The following is a 26,697-nucleotide window of genomic DNA, read 5'->3' as shown; positions in this document are numbered from 1 at the left end:
TCTACAGTCTGCAGTAAGTAGCCTTCAACCACACTTCATGTCACTGTTGGCTGGTTTGTGATCATGACATCACTTGGATCGGACCTTCGGTTTTCCTGGATTTCAGACCTCCCCAATCCTTCTCATGGTGCTTTGTTCTATTCTAGGTTTTTGTGAAGGCCCACTTTGATTATGACCCTGTCACTGACAACCTCATCCCATGTAAAGAAGCTGGGCTCAAGTTTGTTGCTGGAGACCTCCTTCAGATTGTCAACCAGGATGACCCCAACTGGTGGCAGGTATGGACCTTGTTTGTCAAATAACAAAGTTGTGAGCAGGATCAGGTCTCAGTATTGGGATCAATCAGGATGGATGAAATCCAAGGAGAGACACTTGCAGCTAAGGAATCCATCTACTCATTTAAACCATACAGTATACACAGTTAGAAGTTGGAGCCAGGTCAGAATTAATAACCAGAAAAATCCCACTTTCTGTTTAAGATAACAATGGACATCTCAGCATACTGAATCAATGAAATGGCTGTTTTGTGTTATTTTTACATTTGTTTTGCTTAGATATAACTTTTAATAAGATGCTGTTCCATTAAGGAAGAAACTAAAAAGAAGATAACATCATGATCTGCCATTGCCTTCCCTTGAGGCTCAGAGCATGTGACTTGCCCAAGGTCATCCAGTGGGTTTCACAACCATGCTGTGAATTGAACCCTGTTCTCCAGAGTTGTAGTCCAACACCCAAACCACTACACCACACTGGCTCTCTCAGTGGCCATACAAAGCTTTATAACCAGCACTTTGAACTGTACCTAGAAATGAACTGGCAGCCAGTGAAACTGTTGTAACAAGACTGTGTGTGTTCCCTACAGCTAGCACCAGTTAACAATCTGGCTGGAGGATTTTGGACCACATGCAGGAAATGTCCTTTTTATGATCCTAGCATATCCTCAGACCAGATGCATGAACTAGCCTTTGTCTTTGCAGGCCTGCCATGTTGAGGGAGGTAGCGCAGGGCTGATCCCAAGCCAACTACTGGAGGAGAAACGCAAGGCATTTGTAAAGCGTGATGTTGAAGTTACACCATCATCAGGTAAAGTAAGGCCAACTCTACTGTTAGGCAGAGTGAGGCAGCCACTTCACATAGTGGAAGACAGAGAGTATAAAATAGATAGAGTTGTATGTGCCATGTGATCAACTCTGTGCCCCCTCCAAGCTTCATGACTGGCCTGTTCATTGGAGGGCCCTGTGTTGTCACTAGTATTGTTTATGTATATATTTATTGGATGTATATTGCACCTTTTCCGCAGAATTGGGACACAAAGCGACTCACAACAAAATTGAAAAGAGTACAAATAAAATAAAATAAAAAGTTGTAATGTTGAAATGCAATTAAACAAGTAATAATATCAAAACATGATTAAATTGAAAAATGATATAAAAGCAAACTAATTACAAGGAAAGCAGCAGTGAAATTATACCAATCTAATTGGTTTGTTTACATGGAGTTAGGTGGGAGAGGGTGGCTGGGAGACATACCATTTTGTCCTTTTTGATGAGCAGAGAAATGTCTTGCTCAGCCCTGGGAAGAAGACCCCCCAGGTGTACCATGACTGGAAGACAGACATGCTGGAAATGAGAAATAGGATAGTCTATATCATTAACAAACAGCAACAGAAAGCCCATGCCCCGTGGAAAATCCATGAGAACTTGCAAATCCTAAGGTAAACCTGCATGGAAGGTCTGGGATAAAAGACGTCTTTATTTCTCCTTGATTGGTTCCCAGTTCTGCCTTCTGACTGTACTGGTGTTCTATTACTTCCGAAGAGCAACAGAGAATTTTAGACTCAGTCTTAAAATGGAGCCTTTCTGTGGATCAGTGTTTCTCAGGTTGTCTGATGGGGGCTGAGGGTGGCAAAGTTTTCCAATGGATCAGTGCCCTGTCCAGTATTTGTGCCTATTGGCTACAATTGATTCTTTCTAACCTGGAAATTCAGTGAGATAGAAATTGAAACAGTGAGGAAAAAAAAATACATGGACCACGACTTTAAGTAGTTCTGCTGTTGGTGCTACAGTGTGCCTTTGGCATCCATTGGAGTTCCACCCTTGTGGATACCAAAATTAATGGATGCTCCAATCCTATTAAATACAATGGCATAGTAAAATGGCGTCCCTTATATAAAATATTAAAAAATATTTTCAATCCGTTGATGGCTGAATCCGTGGATAAAGAATCCATGGATACGGAGGACCAACTTTAGTTTGGATAACTTCACTTCAAAATGCAATGATCCAATTCTGTCACCATTTGTGGTGACTCCTGCTCATTCTACTGAATAGACTCTTGGAATTCTTCCCTTGGTGTTGTCAACCGAACTGAACTAGTCTCTAAGAGTATTTAAAATGGGGATACAGAATATGTGGCCATCCATTTCTTGCTGGATTGCAACTCTGATGATTCCTCGCCATTGACAATGCCACATAGGGCTGATGGGAGATACATGCCAATACTTTCTAGAAGGTTATCCACTCTCTACCCTGATATAAGATCACAGTGAACATCCACGTAACTCAGCACTCTTTTTCCTGCTAGTCAGCCAGATACCTCTGGTAAACTTATGAGTAGCTGCCAAATATTTGGGTTCACAGGAGCATGGAGGGAGATTGTGATGTCATAGACTTTTGTTTAATTTACTATTGATTAAGGCGGGGTAGGCAACCTTTTTGAGCCGGGGGCCGGGTTGCTGTCCCTCAGTCAACTGGGGGGCCGAAGCCAAAAAATAAATAATTAAATAATTTTAAAAGAATTAATTAAATAAATAAACCGGGACAAATGTAGGACAAAATTTTCAAATGGAGGACACTTTTAGAAAAATTGGAGGACATGCAAAAAAAATTGGCTGATTTTTTTAAAAATGTTACTATAAATGCATGTTTTGGAGGCTTCTATAGACAATTGCCCCCCTTGCCCGCCGCTTGTCCACCTCCTCCTGATAGGCCAAAGGCCCCATGCCCTCACGTGAGAGGCCAAAGGCTCCGGCGGCAACTGGCGGCAGGACCGGGCTGGGGCCGGTCCCAAGGCCTTGCTGGGCCGCATCTGGCCCGCGGGCCGCAGGTTGCCTACCCCTGGATTAAGGTAATTTGTTTAGATAAGTATTATATACAGTATAAGGTAAGGAGCTCTTGTGAGGCAGTGAGAGACTGGAATGTGAGTAAATGGTTTGTGGTTGAATGACTGAGAGGATTTCAATAAGGTGGGTGAATGACAGTTGGGTTAACAGATGATTTAGAGTGCTTCTAGGCTATAAAAATAATGCAGTTTGACACCATTTTAAATGCTGTACCATGGAATCCTGAAATTTGTAGTTTTGCAAGGTCTTTAGCCTTCTTTGCCAAAGAGTGTTGGTGCTGCACAAAACTATAAATCCTAGGGTTCAGTAGGATGGAGCCATGGCAGTTAATGTGGTGTCAACCTGGATTATTTCTGCAGTGCAAATGCAACCAGTTGAATATAACATTATAATTTAATACTATGAAAATGCCCTTAGTATAGACAAAATGTGTCTGGGGGGGGCCACATGTGATCCTACAAGATTCTCCTGATCATCCTTTTGCTTTCCTCAAAGTGGAGAATAAATTGTCTTTCCTTGAAAGCCTCCAAAAAGAGCCAATTCACCTTTTAAATAAATTGCACCTCTCTCTCTCTGCCATTTTTCCTAAATCAGAAATGGACTCTTTGCCAATTCTTGTGGCTTTTGTTGGTCATTGGGAGTGCAAGAGCAGAGATTGCCTGTAACCTACTGGAGTTTCCCCATCTCTTCTTACAGGTAGCTCACTAGCAAACTATGCCATCCTAGAAGCTTCATTTGGGTTTTTAGCTAATAACTTCTAGGTGTAATCTCCACAGAGAAGCCTTCTGGCTACTGCCATGGTAGAAGGTAAATTTGAACTCATGTCTCAGCAGGTCTACTGCGACTAAACCACTGTCCCACGGGATCTGTGGCATGGACTATTTCCTTGGATATGAATAATCAAATGGTCACCTTCTGCTAGGAGGCCTGCCAGTTGAATTCTGCTTGCTCCACCCTTTCCCTTCTTCCAGTTGTTCTTTACATGTGGGATAGTTTTTTCTTTCTTTCCCAACTTGGCTCCATGTGTCCTTTCTCCTCTTGGCAGGTGCCTTGTGCGGAAGCCTCAGTGGGAAGAAGAAGAAAAGGATGATGTACCTGACCACCAAAAATGCAGGCAAGAGATCTCATCAAGTGTTTCCTTTCTCTTTACAAGGGCAGAAGCCAATGCAGTTTGTGGAGGAGATCCTGTTGTGTGCTTTCAGGTCACTTTGGATTAATGACAACCCTAAGGAAAACCTTTCATGGAGTTTTCTTGGCAAGATTTTTTCAAAGGGTTTGCCATTGCATTGAATCTGAAGTGTGATTGTATGGCATGCTTCCAGTGGATGCTGACAATAGAATCGTGCTGGAGGACTTAGAAATGCCAAGAAAAGGATTCTGTCTAAGAATCTGTAGGTCCTCCAGTGTTACTCTATGGCCAATTTTTGCCAGAAGTCATTCACTGCAATAGGATTCACTGTTATCCACAGTTTTGCATTTCCATTGTGAGTCTGGGAAAGTACCCCCCTCCCAGTGAATACAAGGGTTGTGTTATAATATCTGCTTCCCCATGTGATGAATAACAGTTGCTGGTCACTTTTTGGGGGACTAGATATACTTGGTTTGAGGATTTGTGGGGTATTTTATTTCAAATTTTAGGCCATTTTCTTACCTTCTAAGATGGTTTTGCCCTCACTCTCCAATAATGAGTAATGGTTTGGGTGCTATTAATGGTAATGTGTTACTTTGGGGAATTTATAATGTGTTATACTTTATATTATTTAATGTTAACTTTCTAGGAAGGGAAGAAGATACTGGCATTTACTCTGATGATTCCACCAGGCCTCTGGTGCATAAATTGGATGAATAAGGTCATTTTATTTATTTAGTTAGTTAGTTATTGTAATCTAGCTGTCATCACCCAGTACAACAAGCATTACCTTTTAACAGAACACACCAGTAAGAAATATGTTGATTCACATTTGTCCTTTAAGTGCTTGCTACAACAGAATCTGATTGTTCTAAATATTACAAATGTGTTAAACAATTTTTGCAAATGAACTCCTTCTCTTCATCATATGCAACAGGTGAAAGATAAACCTAGACTCATGATAAATGTTACATTCAAGGTCAGAATGGGTTGCAGACTCAGATTATTGAAGATTACAAAAACAAACTCAACCCATTTTAGTGACTCCTTAGAATTCCTTTTCCTGTCTGCCAAAAGAAAGACACACAGCTGTGCCTCACAAAAGGCTGTTATATCTACATTACAGAAATAACTGAAGCATTTTGGAAGTATGAGAAAGAGGGATCATACAACTTAATAGATATTTACAGCTGCATCAGATCCCTGGGCAAATCTTGCTGTATCAATAATGATTTTGATCTATCCCGAATCCTGAAACAGTTAAAAAAAATGTAGAAAACCTCATGTTGAAAACAGTCAGAGAGCTCTTTCCATCCCTAACAAACTAGGCCTGATGACTCTGTAAGATAGTGGTTCCCAACCTTCCTAATGCTGTGACCCTTTAATACAGTTTTTCATGTTGCGGTGACCCAAACCCATGAAATTATTTTTATTGCTACTTCATAACTGTAATTAAATAGGTGTTTTCCAATGGCCTTAGGCGACACCCATGAAAGAGTCATTCGACCCCCAAAGGGGTCCCGACCCACAGGTTGGGCACCACTGTTGTAAGAAGACAGCTACAAAAACACCTTATGAAGCCAGCAGTGAGGAAGTCCAAGAATAGAAACCCACAGTTTTAATGTTGCTTTTTGTCACCTTTTTAATATGTAAGCCTCATTGAGTCCCAATCTTGGGGGAAAGGTGGGATATAAATGAAATTAATAGTATTGTAGTAGTAGTAATAGTAGTAGTAGTAGCAGCAGCAATGACAATAACAATAATAATACTTTTCTTAGACCCTTTTTTCCCAGGGAAAATTTTCTAATGATGGTTGCACCACCTTGTGCTCAGATTAATGTTTACATGTTTAAAATCCTTCCTTAGGGCATATACACCAGACATTTTCAGACCTTGGATGAACACATGGAGATTAGAAATAGAGATAATAATAATAATAAATAAAATTTTTATTTGTATGCCGCCCTTCCTACGATCAGGGCGGCTTACAGCATGTTAACATACATAATAAAATTCACAAATACATAAATAAACCAAACCAACAAGTAAAAAGCCCCATAGCCCAACCTCTTGGCCACGGAAGAGGAGGGAGGCCCACAGGATATTTATTTGGGGAATGCCTGTTGGAATAGGAAGGTTTTAAGATCCTTCCTAAATTGGGCCAGGTAGATAGTGTTTGTTTTCCCATTCCCCTAGTTGCCTTACACACAGGTGTGCTTTTAGTGAACATCTGTTCTACGTCTGAATGTAATTCATCTGCAGAAATCCATTCAGAAGAATAATGTTTAGTAGCTGAAAACATTTTCTGCATCATGCTTCCATAAATGCACATTTATCTTTGGTTAGATGGGAATGGTCAACATTCCAGATGGAGTATTTAATTGATTCAAATAGCAGATACACTGATGGAAGGCTAATTGATTCTCAGTGCCTTTGGATTTAAAGCACTAATGTAGAAGTAGAATGGGCCCTTAGTATCCACTAGGGTTTGTTTCCAGGCCTCCTTTTGTGGATACTAAAATTCAAGGAGGCTCAAGACCTATTACATACAATGGCATAGAAAATGCTGTTCCTTATATAAAATGGCAAGATCAAGGTTTGCTTTTTGGAATTAAAAAATAATAATACATGCAAGCCATGGTTGGCTGAATCCATGGATGCAAAATCCATGAATATGGTGGGCTGACTGTATATATTGTTTGACATGTTAAAATTCTTCAGTATTGCCTGATCATTTATAAATTGGGTTTAATGTAACATGTTTTTAAAAGCATTCCAGAATCAAATTTCAAAAAGAAAATACAAAAAACACCCTCATTTTTTCCACATTTTAACAATATTTTGATCCCCTCTCTTTCCTTTCACTGTGGCTTCAGCAGAGGTGTGGAAGGTTCTTCCGAGGCTGGATTTTGCAGTGAAACCTGTCAGATCCAGTCAAATAACTGGGTGTAAGATTACCGTGGTTCCTCTGAATTTCATCTAATGTTGAATTACTTCTCCTCCACTGCAGAGTTTGACCGTCACGAACTACTCATCTATGAAGAGGTGGCTCGCATGCCTCCATTCCGTAGGAAAACCTTGGTACTCATTGGTGCCCAAGGAGTGGGCCGTCGGAGTCTTAAAAACAAACTTATCATGTCTGATCAGTCTCAGTATGGAACCACCATCCCATGTGAGTAAACTGGGGAATGTTGGGTGTAGGTAGAGTTTTTTTAATCTATCTGATGTGGAGGACCAGTAGAGTGTGCCAGTGACCAGCACCATATTTGTGCCCATTGACAACTTATTCTTTTCCACCCTGAAAACTGTCTGGGAGCCTTTAGCTCAGAGATTGGCCCTGGTCCACAGACCACCGGTTTGAGTAGCACTGTTTTAGGTTTCATATTTGTTCCCAACAGATTCAGAGCTCAGAATTGTTACTGACAAAGACAATATGTTTATCATGATTTTTCAAGATTAGCTCATTCACTAGTAGCTAGTAAAATGTTATTAATACATTAGAGTCGATGTTACTTGGTTAATTGATTTTGCTAAAAATGTCCAAAAATAACTCCAAACCCTACATTTCCAAAAGCAACATTTCTGAAATCATGTGCAAACATTACTTATTGTGGGGAAGAGCTGATATTAATGATAATATTGTACAAATATTTAATACTAACCATTGTCCCTCATTACTTTTTTAAAAAGTTAATAGTATTGTTGTTTTTGATCTGTTGTTCAAAGCTGTAAACAAGTCTACAGTGGACCATTTTAGTATGCTTCACTGAGGATGAGTTTTTCGGTATCTTCTAGCATTCCAGTTTTTCAGCATTTTTAAATCATCACTCATTTTTAATTGTGCACATTTTTGACATTTTAAACACAGTCTTATGCAGATAGCTTCCTCCAAAACATATTGAAAGCATCACAAATGTGCAGATACTTGAGTCAAGAGTCATGTTTTATTTCCAGTATCAGGAGGTTTGAAATGGCTTTTATTGTGTAGAAATGCAAATCTGACAAATCTTGTTTTCATCTCTGTTCACCAGAAATGTATGCTCTGGGCAACTTTTGCAAGATTTTTTTCTGTGAAAGAGGAGGGAGATGTTAATTGCTTCATATGGCATTTTTGATGGAAAATGTATTGATTTTACAGACGTGTAGGTTGTAAAAAGAACTAAGGGGTGAAACAGATGGGTGGATGGGTTGGCTTGAAGCTGCCCCTTCCAAAGATGGATTGGGGCTGCAGCGAACGCACACTTTGAACATATTGAGTTGGATCTGAACAAGGTAGTTGCACTCTGCTCCCACTGAAATCAGCATGAAAGGTTTGCAGTTACAATGAGCCCTTGGTATCTGATATAATTTGATTCCAGACCCTGCCCCCCGCCCCCATGGATACCAAAATATGTGGATGCTCAAGTACCATTATTTACAAAGAGATAATCAAATGGTTTCCATTATATAAAATTGTGAAATCAAGGTTTACTTTTTGAAATTTTTAAAAAAGTATTTTTTGACATTTTTAAAAAGTATATTTTCAAGCTGTGCATGGTTGAATCCATGGATATGGACAGTCAGCTGTATTTTGAATGAAGTCCTGTTGGCTTCAATGAGGATGAAACAATAGTATGGATCCAGCCCATTTGATTCCAGCATCCTGATATCAACAAGGCTGGGTCTCTATTTGCACAAATCAGTTTTCATCATATTTGCTGTGTACCACTGATGTCCATGTTCCTCCCTTCTCCTTTGATAACAGTGGCTTGCAGTTTGGACCAGGGGAATCTGGTAGTAAAAAATAGGATCTTGACAGACACAACTTTTGTGACTTGATCCATTGTACAGTGGCAATTGGTGGCTCAGGCTCAGTGGAGATGTGAATCTGCTCAGGGGTTGACCAAATGTTGAGATGTTTCCCGCCTCCCCGGTTGGATCGAAGAAGGGTTACAGACTAAATAAATCACAGTGTATATATTAAAATTCTCCAACCAATTTAACATTAAAATCCAGCTGTGAACTACTAATTACAAACACCAATATAATACCTCAAACGATTTTAATGTTAATAATTGAGTTGGAGAATTTTAATGTATACGCTGTGATTTTATTTAGTCTGTAACCCCGCTTCGATCCAACTGGGAGAGGCGGGGAAACATAAATTAAAATTTTAATATTATTATTATTATTATTATTATAAAGTTTAGAGTAGCTATTTGTGTTACCGGATTCTATCCAAATTTAAGGGAGCACCTTGAGTTGCTGTTGATGTTGTGTGCCTTCAAGTGATTTCCAACTTATGGTGGCCCTAATGCAAACCTACCATGGAGTTTTCTTGGCAAGATTTGTTCAGAGGTTTGCCAAGGTGGGTTTCATGGCCGAGCTGGGAATCAAACCCTGATCTCCAGTTGTAGTCCAGCACTCAAACCACTACATAGGTCCCTTAAAACCCAAAGCAGATTTGTTGTCCCTGTTAGAGCCTTCAATTGTAAACTGAAGCAGAGAGCTACAAATATATTCTGACCTTGGATCATCACTAGGGGGAGATAAAGACCATGTTTACTTTCTGAAGGGTTATTCTCCTTGCAGACACTTCCCGGAGACCCAAAGAACATGAAAAATCTGGTCAGGGCTACTCCTTTGTAACAAGGGGAGAGATGGAGGCAGATATCAAAGCAGGCCGTTATTTGGAGCATGGCGAGTACGAGGGAAATCTCTATGGGACCAAGATTGACTCTATCCATGAAGTTGTTGAGTCAGGCAAGATGTGCATTCTGGATGTCAACCCACAGGTACATAATGGTTGTTTCCCCAGATCCGGGGATGTAATATTAGAGTCACAATAGTATTGTTTTGCTCATCTCTGTGAAAAGGAAGGAATGGTTTATAAGAAGGATTTGTTCCCATTTTCCAATTATTTATTTGCATCTCAAGAGAAGTTCAAAGTTAAAACTGCAAACTGTTGTTTGGTCTTTTTCAGCACTATGTGATGCGCAACACAGTGTCTTGTAACTGTGGCAGTTGGTGGCTTCCGTGTCACACTGAATCCACTTCAGGTCAAGGTTGAAAGGAGTTATGTAGGGTTCTCAATCCAGTTCCCCATTCCACAGCCTCAGCATATTATAGGTACATTTTGAAGCCTAGAGCACTATACAGTGGACTCCTGGCATTTGCTGGGGTTTGGTTCCAGGACCTGCTGTGGATACCAAAATTTGTGGATGCTCAGGTCCCATTATATAGATTGGGATAATAAAATAGTGTGCCTTATATAAAGTGATAACATAATTTTTAAAAAATATATATTTTTAAAAAATTTCAAGCTGGGGACGTTTGAATCTGTGGGTGCAGAATGTGTGGATACAGATGGCTAACTGCACTGTAGCATGTTGCAGTGGCCATTTCTATCCATGTGATTAGAAGTGATGTTGTGTTACTCTTGGTTATTTCTGGGGACATTTCCAAATCCTTTTCTCTCTCAATGCGAGCTATCCTGAAATGGAACCATTTAGCTGAAATCCATAAGTTTGAGTCATATATTATTGGTTCCCCCAACCAGCTTTCTCAGTGTTTTTGGTCAGTTTTTTTCAGTGGTGCTGGGATGTTTTGGAGGTCACTAGAGGTCTGAAGGACTGCACTGAGCCTCTCCAAGAGGCTAATTCTGTATACAGTATACGCTGCACAACTCCTTGTCTTACCTAAAGTCTCCCCACTTCCACTGTATAATACCTACCACATAACTCAGGTTACAGATATGAAGTAGTGGTGATATTCATGGAGTCTCTGTCTTTTTCTTTAATGCCTGAACAGGCAGTGAAGGTTTTGAGGACAGCTGAATTCGTCCCTTACGTTGTGTTCATTGAAGCACCAGATTTTGAGACTCTGCGAGCCATGAACAAAGCAGCTCTGGAGAGCGGAGTGGCTACCAAGCAACTCACAGTGAGTTTTCCATGTGGATACCAAAACTGGGAATGAATGGGAGGAAGATATACCTCTTTAAAGTTTCCTAAAAGACATGCAGAACAAAAAAATGTCCCAGTGCCTTGCTTCTTGAACCAAGACTCCTTCATGCAGAGGAATATTATTTATTTCAAATGTGTTGCTTACTGTAGATGCATATATGAGAGTTGTTATTTATTTTTCCCTTGTTTTTGTATTTTTTGTGTGCAAATTAAGCAAAACTTACATTTTTGCATGTATGTTTTGTGCACGGTACATTTTCCTGCAAAATATTTTTTGCAGTATCTTTGTTGTCAGGTTTTTAATTTTTTTAAAGCCCTATTTCTGCCACTGATGGGGCAAAAAAGCACTTGGCTTTGCCACACTACACAGTTATAACACTGTGATCACATTTTAATTGCCATGGCAAAATCCTGTGTAATCCAGGGGCTTGTAGTTTGGTGAGTCACTAGAGCTCTGTGGCTAGCCATTCTAAATTCTCTTTCATATCCAACATACCCCAGGATTTCATAGGATGTTGTCATGCAGTTAAAGTGGTATCGTGGTATTATCCATAACTGAGTAATGTAAGAGAGCCCCAGGTCTTTTGGTTCTTACATAGAAGCATAACATCTTGCTGCATCTGAAGAATTGAAGTGTTTTTTTTAATTCCCTCAATGCATCAAAATAGTCTTTCATGCAGAAGAAGAGCAAAATTACACAGAAGAAGAACACATACCTGTATACAGGTGTTAGGAAGGACAGATAGGAATATCGTGGGGCTTTTGGAACAGGGCTAAGAGGCTTCATCTTCATGGAGGCATGGATAGCAGTGGGGCCCCATGGAGAGCAAACTTCTCAGTTGGTGGTTCAGGTAGAGGGGAGTATTTACTTGAACAGAACTAAACCTAACATGACCATCCCTATCATTCAGCCGTGCAGAGTTTGTATGCTAACAATCCAGAGCGGAACATGTATTTAAAGTGGCTTACAACTCACTCTGTTTCCCTCTTGCATTTTAACCAGGATGCTGACTTGAAGCGGACAGTCGATGAGAGCTGCCGAATTCATCGAGGCTATGGGCATTACTTTGACCTCTGCTTAATCAATGACAACATGGAGCGGACATTCCAACAACTGCAGGAAGCCTTGGAGAAGCTGCGTGCTGAACCACAGTGGGTTCCTGTTAGCTGGGTTTACTAGAGTGGTGCAATCCTTCTACTGGCTGCAACAACAGAGCCTTGGCTTTCTCATCTACCCCACTTGGCCAAGGGATCCAGATTTCTTTCCTGTTCCTCCTGACAAGTTTTCTACTTGTCATCTGCCCCTTCTTGTCACCGAGCCCACCTAGGAAATGCAGGTGGAGCTAAGCTGTTGGTATCCAGTTCTAAAGGGAAGGTGCTTCCTCACTTCATTCCAACCAACCAAGAACTCTTTTTCTACTCCCACAGATATGTGGATGTCCTCTCTCCCAATTCTTTCCATCATTGACATTAAGAAGCCCTTTGATGGAAAATTCAGTGTAATGAATGCAGTATTAGTGGGGCAGGACTGAGCAGGGCTACCAAATACCCATAATGCCTTGCTATGTCTGCTTCTCCTGAGCATCTCAATTACTGACTCCTTTACTGTCAGAAGGGTCAGGAAGACAGCATCTCCTCTGATCACAGCTAACTCACTGCCAAAAACACTGCTTCATAGATGGACCACAATCTTGTTATTGCCAAAAGAACTGCCAGACTGGGTTTTCTCCCCACAGGGAACATTGGAAGAAGTGGAGGGATGGAGGGTGGAAATATACCTTGCGTCTCTACAAATTTGGTCTGTGCAATAGTGTTGCATGATTTTGTGGGATATTAAAGGGGAACTGTAGACACATCCATAAAAATGTTTGTGAGCAGGAAAAATGCAACTTGGTGACCCTGTTGGAGGAACTTTGGTCTGGAGCCTACAGCCTTGCGTTCAGTCCTTGCAACTCACACATACACATACACTTACACAAACACATATACTCCAATGGCCTCAGGTTTGCTTTTTTTAAAAATGGGGCTAAATTTTTAAGTATTATTATTAGTAGTATAATGTTTACACCCTATGGGAATGTTTGAAAAGATGGGATCATTAATTGAAAAAACATTTATTTTGGGTGGGATTCTTGTCCAAACTATCATCAAAGGCAGACCCAGAGCCTCAGCAACATGCCATTGATGACCCTCGACCTCCCTAAAGGTCTCTGCTTTCCTGGGACCTTCAGAAATTGATGTTGGTCATAGCATACAACAACCTAAATTTAGTCAAAGTATCTTTCTTTAATGTCTCAATGAGAATATTCTTCCTTATCCCATCTTCCTCTCAGTAGCCAATATGCTAGTAAGAAAACTCCATGGCTGGCAGAGATATCACTAAATTTCAGATCTCAGTCTTTGCTATTGTTCATCTTTACACATTCATCCCCACTTATATGAGCCCCAGATCACTCCTGATTCCCAGTACATCCAATGCTCCCTTCTTGGGCCAATACTGCTTACAGAAGGATGCCCACTGGGTTGGTGATGTCAGGTATCCAGACCTTATGTTCCTCCCGGTCTTGACTTTCACCACAAGACTGCCTGCAGTGCTTTTAGGTCCCACCAGGATTCTCCTTCTTCCTTCCAGAACCAGCAATGACTACCTCACACTCTATGGCAGCTGTTAAAATGGTGGCACAAGCCGCTGCAGAGTGAGGGCAGAACCTTTGGGCTTGGCTTTTCACTGCCAGATTAATAAAGGGGGCTTGTTCACAGGGTTCTCGCTCTCACACACATATCCGTTTCTTAATTCTAAAAGTCACACCTGCCCACCACTCCTGATGTAATCGCCAGAAACCTGCCAGCTCTGTCTTGTCCCCCCCTTTTTTTAATAGGACATGGTAAGGAGGAAAAGATAGAAAGATTTCCTTTATCAGGCAGAACAATACCTGTAGTTGGCTCATTTACTCCATGGACTCTGCCTCCAGATTTCTGGGTTTTTTTTGGCACTCCCAGAATTTATTTCAATAGCAGTTTCTATAGCAATAACTCCATCTGCTGGATATCTAGTGAAGAAGTATATGGGGGTCCATTAATACCATAATACTAAAATGCACATGGTATTGTACACAGTATGGAGGGAGGAATAAGAAGGGAGGGAATGCATTAATGCTCCCTTGTACGTACTAGTCTGCTCACCATTGGCAAGGGGAGATGGCATGCACTTGAGTAGAATAGAATTTCACATACGTGAGTGAAGGGACATGAGGAGAAGGAAGAGGAGGAAAAGGAAAGATATTATTTCATCTTTCCTTTGTGCCTAGCATAGAAACCAAGCAGGCTTCCAGGAAAGAAGTGTAATCCTCATTGCTTCCCTATCAACCCCTAGGAGGCTAATACTTTATTATTGTTATTTTTTAGGATAGTATGTTTTGCTAGCAGTGAATGCTGCTGAGGAAAGGGGTTTTCAAAAGCTGCATACAATTCCCTGGGACTGTAGTACAGAGGAGAGGCCATTGCATACCTTCATGCTGCAAATCAGACAACTGGGTTGTTTACTCTAGGCCTTCCAAGTTACTAGTCCTCTGAGGACATCAGCATATTGTGAGCAGAGCTATCCTTCCACTACTGTTAGTTTTCTGTAGCAATTACAGATTTTCAAATTTCCTTAGAATGTAGGCACCTTTGTCTCAACTTCTCCCAGAAGAGCTAGAAGGGTTGGGAGGAACACACTCCATATTTTCTGTAGTGTGAATGTGCTATTGCACATAGGCTAGCCAAACAATTAAGCATAGTAAGAAAACTATTTAATAGTTGGCAGTTGGTGGCTTCCATCTCAATGGAGTGACAAATGTGCTCTGGATTAACTTTAAAGGAACCATCCAAGGTGCTAAAAATATTTCTGGGATGTGGTTGGGTACCTTGGATAGCTCATTTAAATTTCATACTATACCAGAGTAATGTCTGGGCTGCATTGCTTAATTGCCAACAAGGTCCTGAAAGTGCCAAGAGAAAATACTGTATGTTCACATATTTTGAGTTGGGCGATAATTCCTAGATTTCCCAAGTCAGCATGGCCAGGGGTTTCTGGGAGCTGTGGTACAGGAAAGTAACTTTTCCTAGGCCTGGCAGAGACCATTGCTGACACTGTCTCCCCTTGCTGTGGCCTGACCATTCTGCGCAGTATCAGGAGTTTGGATCTTGCCATCATTTTAATTTCCCACAGTGCATTTAACTTAGTATGTTACTCAAGGACTGGAGGAAATTTAAAGGATGTTTAAACCTACCATTTTTAGGTGACTGGCACTACCAAAGCTTACTAAGTAAAGAAAGAGCATGAGAGAATACAGTACTTGATCCAGTGTGTCTTTTGTTCTGGAGTTGATTCTGGTACAGGTTGAATCCCCCTCATCTAGAATTCTGAAAATGGTAATATGCCAAAAACCAAAACTTTTTTTCATGGTGGCTGAGATAGTGCCATGTTTGCTTTCTGATGCTTCAGTGTATACAAACTTTGTTTCATGCACAAAATTATTTTAAAATATTGTATATAAAATTACCTTCAGGCTATATGTATAAGATGTATATGAAACATAAATTAATTTTGTGTTTAGACTTGCTATCCCATTATGTACATATGTGAAAATGCAGGCATTCTAAAATCTCAAATGCCTCTTGTCTGGAGCATTTTGGATAAGGGAGACTCAACCTGTAAGTTTTAATACAGTGACTCTGAAGATAGACTTGCTTGGCATGCCAAAATCCTTTTGGGTTAACTTGTATAGGAATTTACTGGGGGGGGGAGGTTCAGTGAAAAGTTTGCCCTTGTGAAAAATGTCTGGAATACAAAGAAGTGTAGATTTTCATTTCACCCATCAGCCCCATCCCATATGCACAATTCCTTCATTTTCTAACACCCCCTTCCACACTCATCCTCTCCTATTATGAGAGACTTCCATATCCATTCCATACATTTTTTCTATCCCACAAAATTTACACATGCATGAATTTTACCTTTGTAAAATTAGCTAAACTAGAGGGGAGATTTATTTACGTTTCCTTTTTGAAAAAAAATAATAATAAAGTGATGGTGTATATTTAAGAAAAGGGTGATTCTATATAAATTTAGAGTGTGCAAAGGTTTAAGCATAAGACTGTAGCATCCCACCTAGAAATGTAAAATAAATAAATAAATGCAGAGCCAGATCTTGTAGCAAAACAATATAAAAAAAATCAAAACTGATTCTTTTTTTTTAAGGACAGTAATTTAAAAATACTTGTGCTGTTGTTTACATTAACTGATGGGAAAGGGGAGATGCCTCAGTTTTCTTCTGGAACTTCTGTTTACCAGTCATCTTTAGGCTTAATGAAAGACAGACGCAACTAATTCAGAATTCAGGATGGATTTTGCAGAGGATGTTCACCATGCAGCATGAATCTCTGGGGACGATTCTACTATAAAACAAAGTGAGAAGGATGCCTTAGGGGAAGATGGTGGTGCTGGTGGAGATGGCAGCCCTCACCACAGACCTCCATGAGAAGACAGTCCTATGTGTACCACAACCTCTGAAATGACCACCAGCACTCAAGTGAGATGAAGAAAGCTGTTTGATGACTACTATTGTTCTGAGAGTCTTACCAGTCCTATCAGCTTTATGTGGAATGGAATGGCATCCAGGTTGGCCTTGTGCCCTACTTCAGAGAGGACAGTCCTCAGTTGTAAGCAATCCTCCGTTTGGAGAGTGTCCAGTCGAAATCTGATAGAAAGGATCCTTGAAGTTGCCTGTCTATACTTGGGCTGAAGTCTGAGCAGGTACCACAGGTCTTCCCAACTGTGGTGAGATCTATTGTACTTCTATTTAATTTAAGTGATTATTTCTCCATTTGCATCTGCATCTCTCAGTCACCTCTGGAACCAGATACAAATTACCCTTGGGACTTACTTCCAAGTAGACATGCTAGTTAGATTGTTAGAATACATCTCTACCATCTCCACCTAGTATTTGTTCTTACGGTTTTGTTGTCATGTTTAAATTTCTGCTGGGGCTAATGTTTACTGTAAATTTTGTTGCAGTTTTGTCTAGTCGTTCCTTCCGATGGCTCTGATTTTTCTGTTCTTGTTCCATGTCTGGATATCTGTTCTACAGCTCTATTTCAGATCCTTCCCCTCTGTAGGTCCAGCACTAACATTAGGCAGAAAAAGACACCTGCCTAATGTAGCAGATACTGTTGGGTGGGTAGGAAGAGGCAGTGGGTTGTGCCCTTTCACACTATACAATTATAATATTTTTAAATCATCATGCTTGCATCCTGGGGAATACTGGGATCTGCAGATTAGGGAAGAGTAGTGTGCCATAGTGGTTTAAGTGTTGGACTAAGACTCTGGAGACCAGGATTAGATTCCCTGCTCAACCATTAAACCCACTGGGTGACCTTGGACAAGCCACATGCTCTCAGCCTCAGAGGAAGGCAATAGCAAGCCTCTTCTGAATAAATCTTGCCAACAAAATGCCATGCTATCTTTGCCTTGGGATCACCATAAGTCAGGAACACCTTGAAGGCAAATAATAAGAAACAAATTTTGAATTCTCAGCATGAGAACTCTAGTACCTCAGCAGACTACAGATCCCAGGATACCATGAAATGTAACCATGACAGTTCAAATGAAATCATAGTGCTATGATTGTGTAGTGTAAAAGGGCCCCAGGAATCTCTCTGTGGAACATTTCTTTCTACCCATTCTTATCTCATTCCTGTAGCTCTTTCTGTAGCTTCTATCTACTGTGGTTGCAAATACTTCCTCTATTTGGGACTGCTCTCTTCCCCTCTGCTTTTCTACATACTTCAGAGCATTGAAATAACTAGTTACAAATAACTAGTTATGTATTACCTTTTCCAGGAATGAAAGTATTATCACATTATGATTGTAATTTCACTCCTTTTGCAGTATAATTGTTAATTGTTTCAGCTATTTTTATAGTTATAGAGTGTGTGGCCTTGCTAAGTTGATGGAGAAGGAATATTACAAAGATTGAGGTTTGGTTAATACAGTGCTTCATCCTGGTCCCTCAGACTGTTGTGGGTATTGAGGCCAGAATGAGGTGGATGGGGAGCAATTGTGTTTTTCAGTACAGACCAGTGGCTTGTAACATTTAATTTTTTTAAAAAAAGTAGTTTTAAGGCAACTACTTTTCTGAGCAATAGCAAGTGCATTTCTAGACCATTTTTCAATGCACTTAAGCTCTCCCTAGGCAGTTTACAATGTGTAAGCTAATTGCCCTCAACAAGCTGGGTACTCATTTTAGCGGCCTATGGAAGGATGCAAGGCTGAGCGGACCCTGGAGCCCTGTCTGGGATCGAACTCACAACCTTGTGGCTGCAAATGGCTGCAGTACTGGCATTTAACCACTACACTACACCACCAAGGCACATGTAAAGAGTTACTTTTTAAAAGCGCAACTATAGTAGTAATTAACCCCTTTTTGGATCAGGGAACTATGGCGCGTTACAGACGGGCCCATGAGGCGCCGTCATCGCACATGCATGAGGGGCGGTGCTTCCTGACGTGCCTTGCCCCTCACGCGTAATGACTACGTCAAAATGGCGGTGGCCGTTCCACATGGCCCCCACCATTTTGACGTAGCGGACACTCTGTGTCTGCACATCACACCCCAGAAGTGACACTGCGAGTCTCTTCCAGGGCCCAGGAAGGAGCACGATTTTCATGCTCCTCTGCAGCGTCCAGGAACCGCGCCGTTTGGCTGCTGCGGTTCCCGTACGCTGCAACTGGCGGCAGTGGCAGACCGCCACTTCTCGGTGGTCTGTAACAGGCCACAGTCATTTCGTTTTTTCTGAAAATAACTTTTAACTTCTGCCTTACTTACTTCCCAGTGTTAATTTTTAAGAGATCTCCTATAATTCAGCTTTAGCCTTCTAGATTGGGGCTGCTCATAGTGGTGGCCTGTGGACTAGCGCTGGCTCATTGGCTGCTGGTCTGTGGAGAGTTTCCAGAAAAGAAAGGAACAATTGTAAACCAAGTGCACATTGTGCAGTTGCCCCTCTGTTCTCGCGGACTTGAGACCTTCGGTCTTGGATATTCACGGAGGGACGACCTCCATTATTTTTAATGGGGTGCACCCCTGCAGCATACACTCTGAGCACGCTTGTGAGCACATGCCCCATTTAAGCCTATGGGGCTTGAATATCAGCAAATCTCCGTTTTTGCAGTGTGTGTGTCCAGAACAGATCCTCCATGAAAATGGAGGTCCAACTGTATTGACACATCCAGGGGAAAAAATTGCTGTTCCCCCACATAGGTAGCATGAGAAACACTGCTCTAGATGTCATTATACACCATCTCCCAGTAGCTCTAGCCAGTATAGTTTGTGGCAAAGGATACTGGGAACTGCAATTCGACAGCATCCACAGTATATCCACACTTTGCCCACTCTACTCTTTGGCTCAGCCTGGGTGCTTTATGAAAGCAGCACAGATAAGAAAACTGGAACTGATCTGCTTTCCCCAGTCTTCTTTTTTTCCCCCACTGCACCTCCCCTGTCCTGTCCCAGAAGCAAGAAGACACTTCTGTGGGGGTGATCAACCATTGATGGTTGCAGCACCTTGGCCTTGGGATCCTTTCTGAAGCCAGTAATGCTTCAGGCAGGAAAAAAAAAGGTCCCAGGCAATGCTTGAAAAATTACTTTTTCAGACAATAACTCTCAGAACCTTCCAGCTAGCATGTATTATTCTGGATCATTCCTTTCTGTTCCTTTCATTCTTTTTTTCTTTTTCCTTTCTTCATTATCCTTAAACATGCCTAAAGGTTTGATTTTTCCATGTATATGTTCTAAAAATGATAATTAAACACTTTTGTTTTGTGTCTGTTTATCCTTGGTAGGGGAACACACATGAAACTTCCTTCCAGTATGTCTGTCTGAACAATTACAAGGGCTACAAATGTTGTAACGTTTTTTTTTTTTAAATCCTCTCTTTTCTTTGGTGGCATCTTTAAGCATCAACAAAAACAGAAACAAGTAAAAGGCATAGTTGACTCTTCTATGGAATCAATAATATTTAGTAGGTTCCTGTTATAATTATTTTAAAGTGGCACTTCCTTTGGAGATTTTTCTGCCCCAAGTAAATCCATTTGCTTTTCTAAATCTCTCACTGTTTGTAATTCTTTTAAAACTGTATATATTGTGCACGAGTCCGTCCTGCATCTGCCTTCTCCTCCTTTTTATTGTTTTGTTTGCTTGTTTGTTTAATTCATTTTCTGTGCCATTCTGTGGTATTTATGCTTATTGAAAAGGTAAATCCTTTCGTGTCCATTTGTTGTGTGTGCTAGAAAATATGTTTTAAAAGTGTTGTTATTTTGACTGGTCCCACAGTTTAGAAGATAGTGATTTATTTTGCTTGTTTTTTTTTTAAACAATATTTTAATTCTATAGAGAAGACTTGGCTTGGTAGATAGCTTTCCACCCCCTTTTTTTAAGGAATGCATTTTTATTGTCCCTGGTCAGACTTTTATGAGAGGGCTGGAGAGAGAAACATGGTTCAAAGTTTCTTGTTTCAAATGTATTTATTGCCCTTCCTTTGCATTAGTCTATTGTTTATTTATTTATTTATTTATTATTTATAAGAGAGAATCAGACTTTCACAAATTTTCCTGTGCAGCTACTACTGGTAAACTCCAGAGGGTGCTGTAGTTGAACCTGGCCAAAGCAAAGCTCAAGGGCAAGTACTTGCTAACTTGGCATTGCCGTTCTGGTGCCAGTTCAAATATCGGTGATGATTTGTATTTAGGGAAATATATCCAGGTTTTGAACTGGCTTTCCAGGGAGCAGAGTTGAGTCACATAGCTGTATAAGTCAGGAATATCAGTATACAAAGGGATCTTGTAGCACCATTGAGACTAACTGAGGGAAAGTAGCATTAGCTTTCGTAGGCCTAGTCTATTTCCTCAAATGCTCAGGTGTTTACTCCATGCATCAGAGGAAGCAGACTAACTGCCTTATCGCATGAGCAAACAAAGCAGAAAAGAGGCTGGAGAGTAGCGGCTTTCTCCATGCCTTACTGCATGACTTCATGGGACTTAAGTTCTCTTCCCGCGGATGATGGTGGTAAAAGTGTGTCTTTTTTCTAGCTGGAAAATTCCATTCCACAAAAGACACACTTTTATGACTCTCTTCTGCATGAAGAGAACTGAAGTGCTACAATGTCATACGGTAAGACATGGAGAAAGCTGCCATTCTCCGGCTCCATTTCTGCTTTGTTTTCTTGTGTAATAAGGCTCTTGGTTTATGAAAGCTAATGCTACAATTTCTTTCGCTCAATCAGTCTCAAAGCTGCTACAAGATCCGTTTGCATACTGGCTTTCTAGGGAATTGAGGATACATTGTAGGTAGGCAATTTGAGACTGTTCACATTTTAGACTACAAACTCCATAATCTCTTGATTATTGCCCATGTTGGCTGGGGCAGATGGGAGTTCTACTCTAAAATATCTGGATGGCATCAGGTTGCCTCGCTTGGTATAGGATTATACTGAGGGGACAAACCTTGCTGTGCTCACCCTTGAGCTTTCTTTTGCAAGGGTTCATTGTTGCATCCAGAAGACCAAACGTTTCTCACCCCTGCATTGATCTCTGGATCTACTTTAGAGCTATGACCTCAAAGATGGTGAATGCCAGTTCTCATCAGCCCTAGACAATGTGGCCTGTGGTCAAGAATGAGGAGAGCTCTGTTGTTGCATCTGGAAAGCCTCAGGTTCTCTTTCCCTGGACTAGATGACTGAAGGTACAATCCTATACCCATCTCTTTGGAGTAAAGTTCTGTGTACCTTCCTCTCAAGCAAATATAGGATTATACCACCAGTCATCATAGTTTTAACATTGGACTAGAACTATGGAGAACACAGTTCAAATCTACGCTTAACCATCAAAACTCACTAAGTGACCATGGGTGAGGAAAACTCTCTCAGCCTCACAGGCAGGCAGGGAAAGGCAAACCCAATCTGAACAAATCTTACCAAGAAAACCCCATTATAGGGTTGCCTTAGGGTCACCATATGTCGGAACCTACTTGAAGGCACACAATAACACCACTAGGAGACATTTGGAATTGATGGTGGACTTCCTAGCAACATCCAAGTATGTGTAAGTAAACAAAACATGTAAGTACCATTTTTGGATAGCAATGTGCCAGCAGCAATGGCCAGAGCAGGCTGGGATAAAAGATGGATGTTGAATCTTTTATCAATTTTGGAATACTTGGATTATTCTGAATAGAAAAATAAGGAAAAAAGAACAAAACAAAACATTGTCCCAATCCCTTTTGTATCTGTTTCTACCTCTCCAACTGTTTGTTTGGCATGGTAGTTGCCTCGATTTCCAGTGTTCCATGTTTACATTTTTGTCCGCCCCCACTTTTAAAAAGTACATTGTTTATATTCTTAGGATGTGTTTGCATAAGGAAGTAGCTTCTTTGAGAACCCAGGCACTGCTGTACATTTCTTTTTGTTCTACCTGTTCATGCCCTTGTAGCATTTACTGGAATGAGCTCCTTTTGTTACATTTCTGTTAACTTATATTAAATTTCAAAGGAAAAAAAATGCTGTTTTCTGTGTTTACTCCTTTTTTGTTGTTGTTATGTAAGGCTAGATTTCATGACAGGGGTGTCACTAGGCAGGTGCAGGGGGTGGATACTGCACCAGGTGACACTCCCCAAATGTCAAAAGCATGGGGTGAAGTGCACCCTAAGGCCTGATTCACCTTAAGCAAAAAGGGACAGTCACAATTCTTGACATGCAAGAATGACAGTCAGGAAGAAGCTATTCCCAAGGTTTATGCTCTACCTAAATACCGAATGAAAGTATTGATTTCAGTTAACTTTGGCTGCATCCGCACTGCAGAAATAATCCGCCTTGACTCCACTATAACTGTCATGGCTCAATGCTGTGGAATCTTCAGAATTATAGAGCTCTCTGCAAAAAAGCCTAAATATCTCACAAAACTACAAACCTCAGAATCCCATAGCTTGGAGCCATGGCAGTTAAAATGGTGTCAAAGTGGATTATTTCTGCAGTGCATATGAAGCCTTAGCAACATGTTTCTCTGTAACATGGACATATTCCACATTTGTAAATCATATGGTGCCCACATTTCTACCTTTATGATGCCCCCCCCAAATACTAGATTTTTTTTGCATTTTGTTTAGTCTATATACAGTGGGCCCTTGGTGTCCGCTGGGGTTTGGTTCCAGGACCCCCCTGGTCCCTAAAATCCGTGGGTACTCAAGTCCCATTAAATACAATGGCATAGTGAAATGGTGTCCCTTATATAAATTGGCAAAAACAAGGTCTGATTTGGGAATTTGTATTATTATTATTTTTTAGTATTTTTCAGCTGTGGATGGTTGAATCTGTGGATCAAAAAAAAAATCTGTATAGAGAAAGCCAACTGTAAAAGGTAAAGCTTCCCAACCCTCAAACAGAGGTCGGGTTGCCAGGTGTCCCTTATTATAATATGCCCCTTATGTGAGAGTTGGGTAACTTGTCGCTTATAAAGATGACATGCGTATCTTATTTTAAGGAATATCTCCTATTTAGTGGGCTATTTAGAGTGTAAGCTCTTCATAAAGGGGATGGCGTGGTGTAGTGGTTTGCGTGCTGGACTAGAATACTGGGAGACCAGGATTTAAATCCCTGCTTGGCCAAGTTGCATCCTCTTAGAGGAAGGCAAGGGCAAACCCCTTCTGAACAAATCTTGCCAAAAAAATCTCATGTCATCGCTTTAGGGTCAACATAACTCAGAAATTACTTGAAGGCACACATCAACAACCTTCATAAAGAGAGAAATATATCCATTGTATCATTCATGAAGGATGGGCAATACATTTTAGTGAAATACATGGCACAAGCCTCAGGGGAAGGCAATGGCAAACCTCCTCTGAACAAATCTCACCAAGAACACCCTTGATAGGTTTGCCTTAGGATCGCCATAATTTGGAAAATGGCTTCAAGGCACACAACAACTGTCAATTTCTAGTTTCCCTGACTGCTATCTTGAAAACCTGGCAACTGTAAATAGTAATAAAATAATAATTGTAATTATATTATTATAAGAGACACTTGCCAGGCCTATAAGGGACACTTGGCAACCCTTGCAGGAGCAATTGCATCAGGGCCACTACCAGCAGCTAGATTCGCCAGAGTTTTACTGATTCTGTCATGAGTCAGAGCCCATTTGACTCCCATCGATGGCTCTCCCATTCCTGCTTCCCATCATTTGGCACCCATGTCCCACTCCTATTTTCCACTCTGATGGGCATAACTGGATTTAAGAGTAAACCAAACATCTCAGATCCCATCTGATCTTGGAAGCTAAGCAGAGACAGCCTTGGTTAGCACTTGGATGGGAGACCACGAACAAATACCAGGTGCTGTAGATTACGGTATATGCTTGGAGATGAGAGGTATACTGTGGTATTATTAGTCCACTAAAGTTTTGGTATAAATAATAGCTTTATCAACATAGAAACTTTTTTTATACTACAATAATAAGACCGGAGTACTGTATACAGCTCATCTCCAAGCATTTTATAGAGAGGTTTTCCCTTCATTTTGTCATGCTGTAGGCTATATTTCAGAAGAAGGAACTGGCAAAACCACCTCTGAGTATTCCTTGCCAAGAAAACTCGATGAAATTTGTGGGGTTTCCATAAGTTGATGGGCGACTTGAAGGCACATACAGGATGATTTTTTTAAAAAGGTGCAAAACCTGTGAAATCTGAACTACTTCGAAATCCTGAACTTTTTTTTTCATGAGAGGCTGACATAGTCAGACCTTTGTTTCCTGATGGTTGTTGTACACAAACTGTTTCATGCACAAAATGATTAAAAACATTATGCGTAAAAATTACATAATGTATAAGGTATATATGAAGCATACATTAATTTCATGTTTAGATGCCAGTGTCATCTCTAAAATAGCATGGTGTAGTGGTTTGAGTACTGGACTATGACTCTGGAGACCAGGGTTTGAATCCCAGCTCGGACATGGAAACCCACTGAGTGACACTCTCTGAGCCTCAGGGGATGGCCATGGTAAACCCCCTCTGAAGAAACTTGCCAGGAAAACCCCCATGATATGTTCAGGGTTGCCACAAGTGGGGAAAGACTTGGAAAGCACATAACAACAACAACAATGTAAAAAAAATGGGGGGAAATCCAAAAATCTCAAACACTTATGATCCCATGCATTTCAGATAGGGGAGACTCAACATGTATGTGCATAAACATATACAGAAAGAGAGAGAGAGAAAGAGAACAAACCACTTTGATGTTCTCTAGCTTATGCAACACAGAGCTGGCAAGCATGGAAAGTGTTAATGCTAGAAGACAAACCCTCTGGCCTACTGTCTCTTCATTGGCTCTAAAAGTCAGGCAAGCTCCTTCCTGCTAAGTTTGTCTTCATCATGTAAATTGTGTCACACTCTCACCCCAACTCAGTCCAAAGGTTTAAGGCCACCACAGAGATTGTGAGGAAAGCGAGGGTAAGTTGTGAATGTGATTTGTGTGTGTTGCAAGGGTGGGGGAGGAGAGGGCCATAAATTCTGTCCAGTTGTGGCTCGCTTTTAAAAAAAAAAAAATCAGCCTTCTCTGACACATGCACTGACACAATGGCTGCACCCACACTGCAGAAATAATCAGGTTTGACACTGCTTTAACTGCCACAGCTCTATGCTATGGAATTCTTTCTTTTAAAAACTATTTTTATTATTATTATTTTCATTTGTAACGCAAAACATGCAAAACATGAAACACTTACACAATATAACACAGTATATTATACAACATAGTATATACTATATGTTGTGTATATCATAGAGCATAGTGCTGCTTCATACTATGATTTAACCTGGTTGGCAAGCCGGGTTAAAAGTGCCTTGTTCACACTCAAACTGATTTCACCCCTGAGTATATGGGGTGAATTGGGGCTCCGTGGGGCTTCTGGTGCTTTTAAATTTCCTGCGCTGTCAAAGTGGTCCCTTTAAATCACTGTGCAGCTGTTTTCCACTTCTGCTGGTGAACTGGCTCTCTTTTTACCAATTGGACAGAGGTTGGGGAAGGTGGGGAGGGGAGTCCTTGGAGATGGGGGCATAATGTGGCATGTGTGTTTTTTTTAAAAAACTTTGGCAGATCCTGCATTCTTGCACAGGATCTCAGGATGAGGGGTAAAGGGTGAGGGGACACAATGGGTGGGGGACTGCCCTGGCATGCATAGATCCATGGGTGTAGTGTTTCCCCAATGGCGCACTCATGAAGTCTGTGTAGCGTCAGAAAAAGAACCTGGTTTTTCCAGGTACTTTTTGGAGCAGAGGGGCACAGTTTGGCTGCTGCAGTGTCCCTCCAGGGGAAAAGCAGATGCCTCCAGCCCACACTGAGAGGGAGGCATATACCGGGCCTATATAACATAATGTATATGCTATATATATATATATATATATATATATATATATATATAT

The 26,697-nt window shown here is 40.9% G+C and overlaps 2 protein-coding genes across 6 annotated transcripts in view; both read left to right on the top strand.

The window, feature by feature from the left end:
* Window positions 1-15,683, top strand: part of MPP2 (membrane palmitoylated protein 2) — a 73,842-nt gene extending 58,159 nt beyond the window's left edge. For all 4 annotated transcript variants that reach the window (XM_042476895.1, XM_042476894.1, XM_042476893.1 and 1 more), the window contains 7 exons: window positions 147-278; window positions 978-1,083; window positions 4,167-4,235; window positions 7,261-7,422; window positions 9,822-10,024; window positions 11,040-11,168; window positions 12,195-15,683. In XM_042476895.1, the coding sequence (XP_042332829.1) occupies window positions 147-278; window positions 978-1,083; window positions 4,167-4,235; window positions 7,261-7,422; window positions 9,822-10,024; window positions 11,040-11,168; window positions 12,195-12,371 (978 nt within the window). In that variant the 3' untranslated portion in view covers window positions 12,372-15,683. The remainder of the gene's footprint in view (window positions 1-146; window positions 279-977; window positions 1,084-4,166; window positions 4,236-7,260; window positions 7,423-9,821; window positions 10,025-11,039; window positions 11,169-12,194) is intronic.
* Window positions 15,684-25,634: 9,951 nt separating this feature from the next.
* Window positions 25,635-26,697, top strand: part of LOC121935170 (all-trans-retinol 13,14-reductase-like) — a 25,919-nt gene continuing 24,856 nt past the window's right edge. The window contains exon 1 of one of the 2 annotated variants that reach the window (XM_042476391.1): window positions 25,635-25,725. The gene's annotated coding sequence lies outside the window, so the exon portion shown is untranslated. The remainder of the gene's footprint in view (window positions 25,726-26,697) is intronic. The other variant, XM_042476390.1, reaches the window with a different exon arrangement.

Source organism: Sceloporus undulatus, chromosome 6 (assembly GCF_019175285.1).
Source record: "Sceloporus undulatus isolate JIND9_A2432 ecotype Alabama chromosome 6, SceUnd_v1.1, whole genome shotgun sequence".
Taxonomy (NCBI): Eukaryota; Metazoa; Chordata; class Lepidosauria; order Squamata; family Phrynosomatidae; genus Sceloporus; species Sceloporus undulatus.
This window is presented reverse-complemented; position numbering and strand designations above follow the sequence as displayed.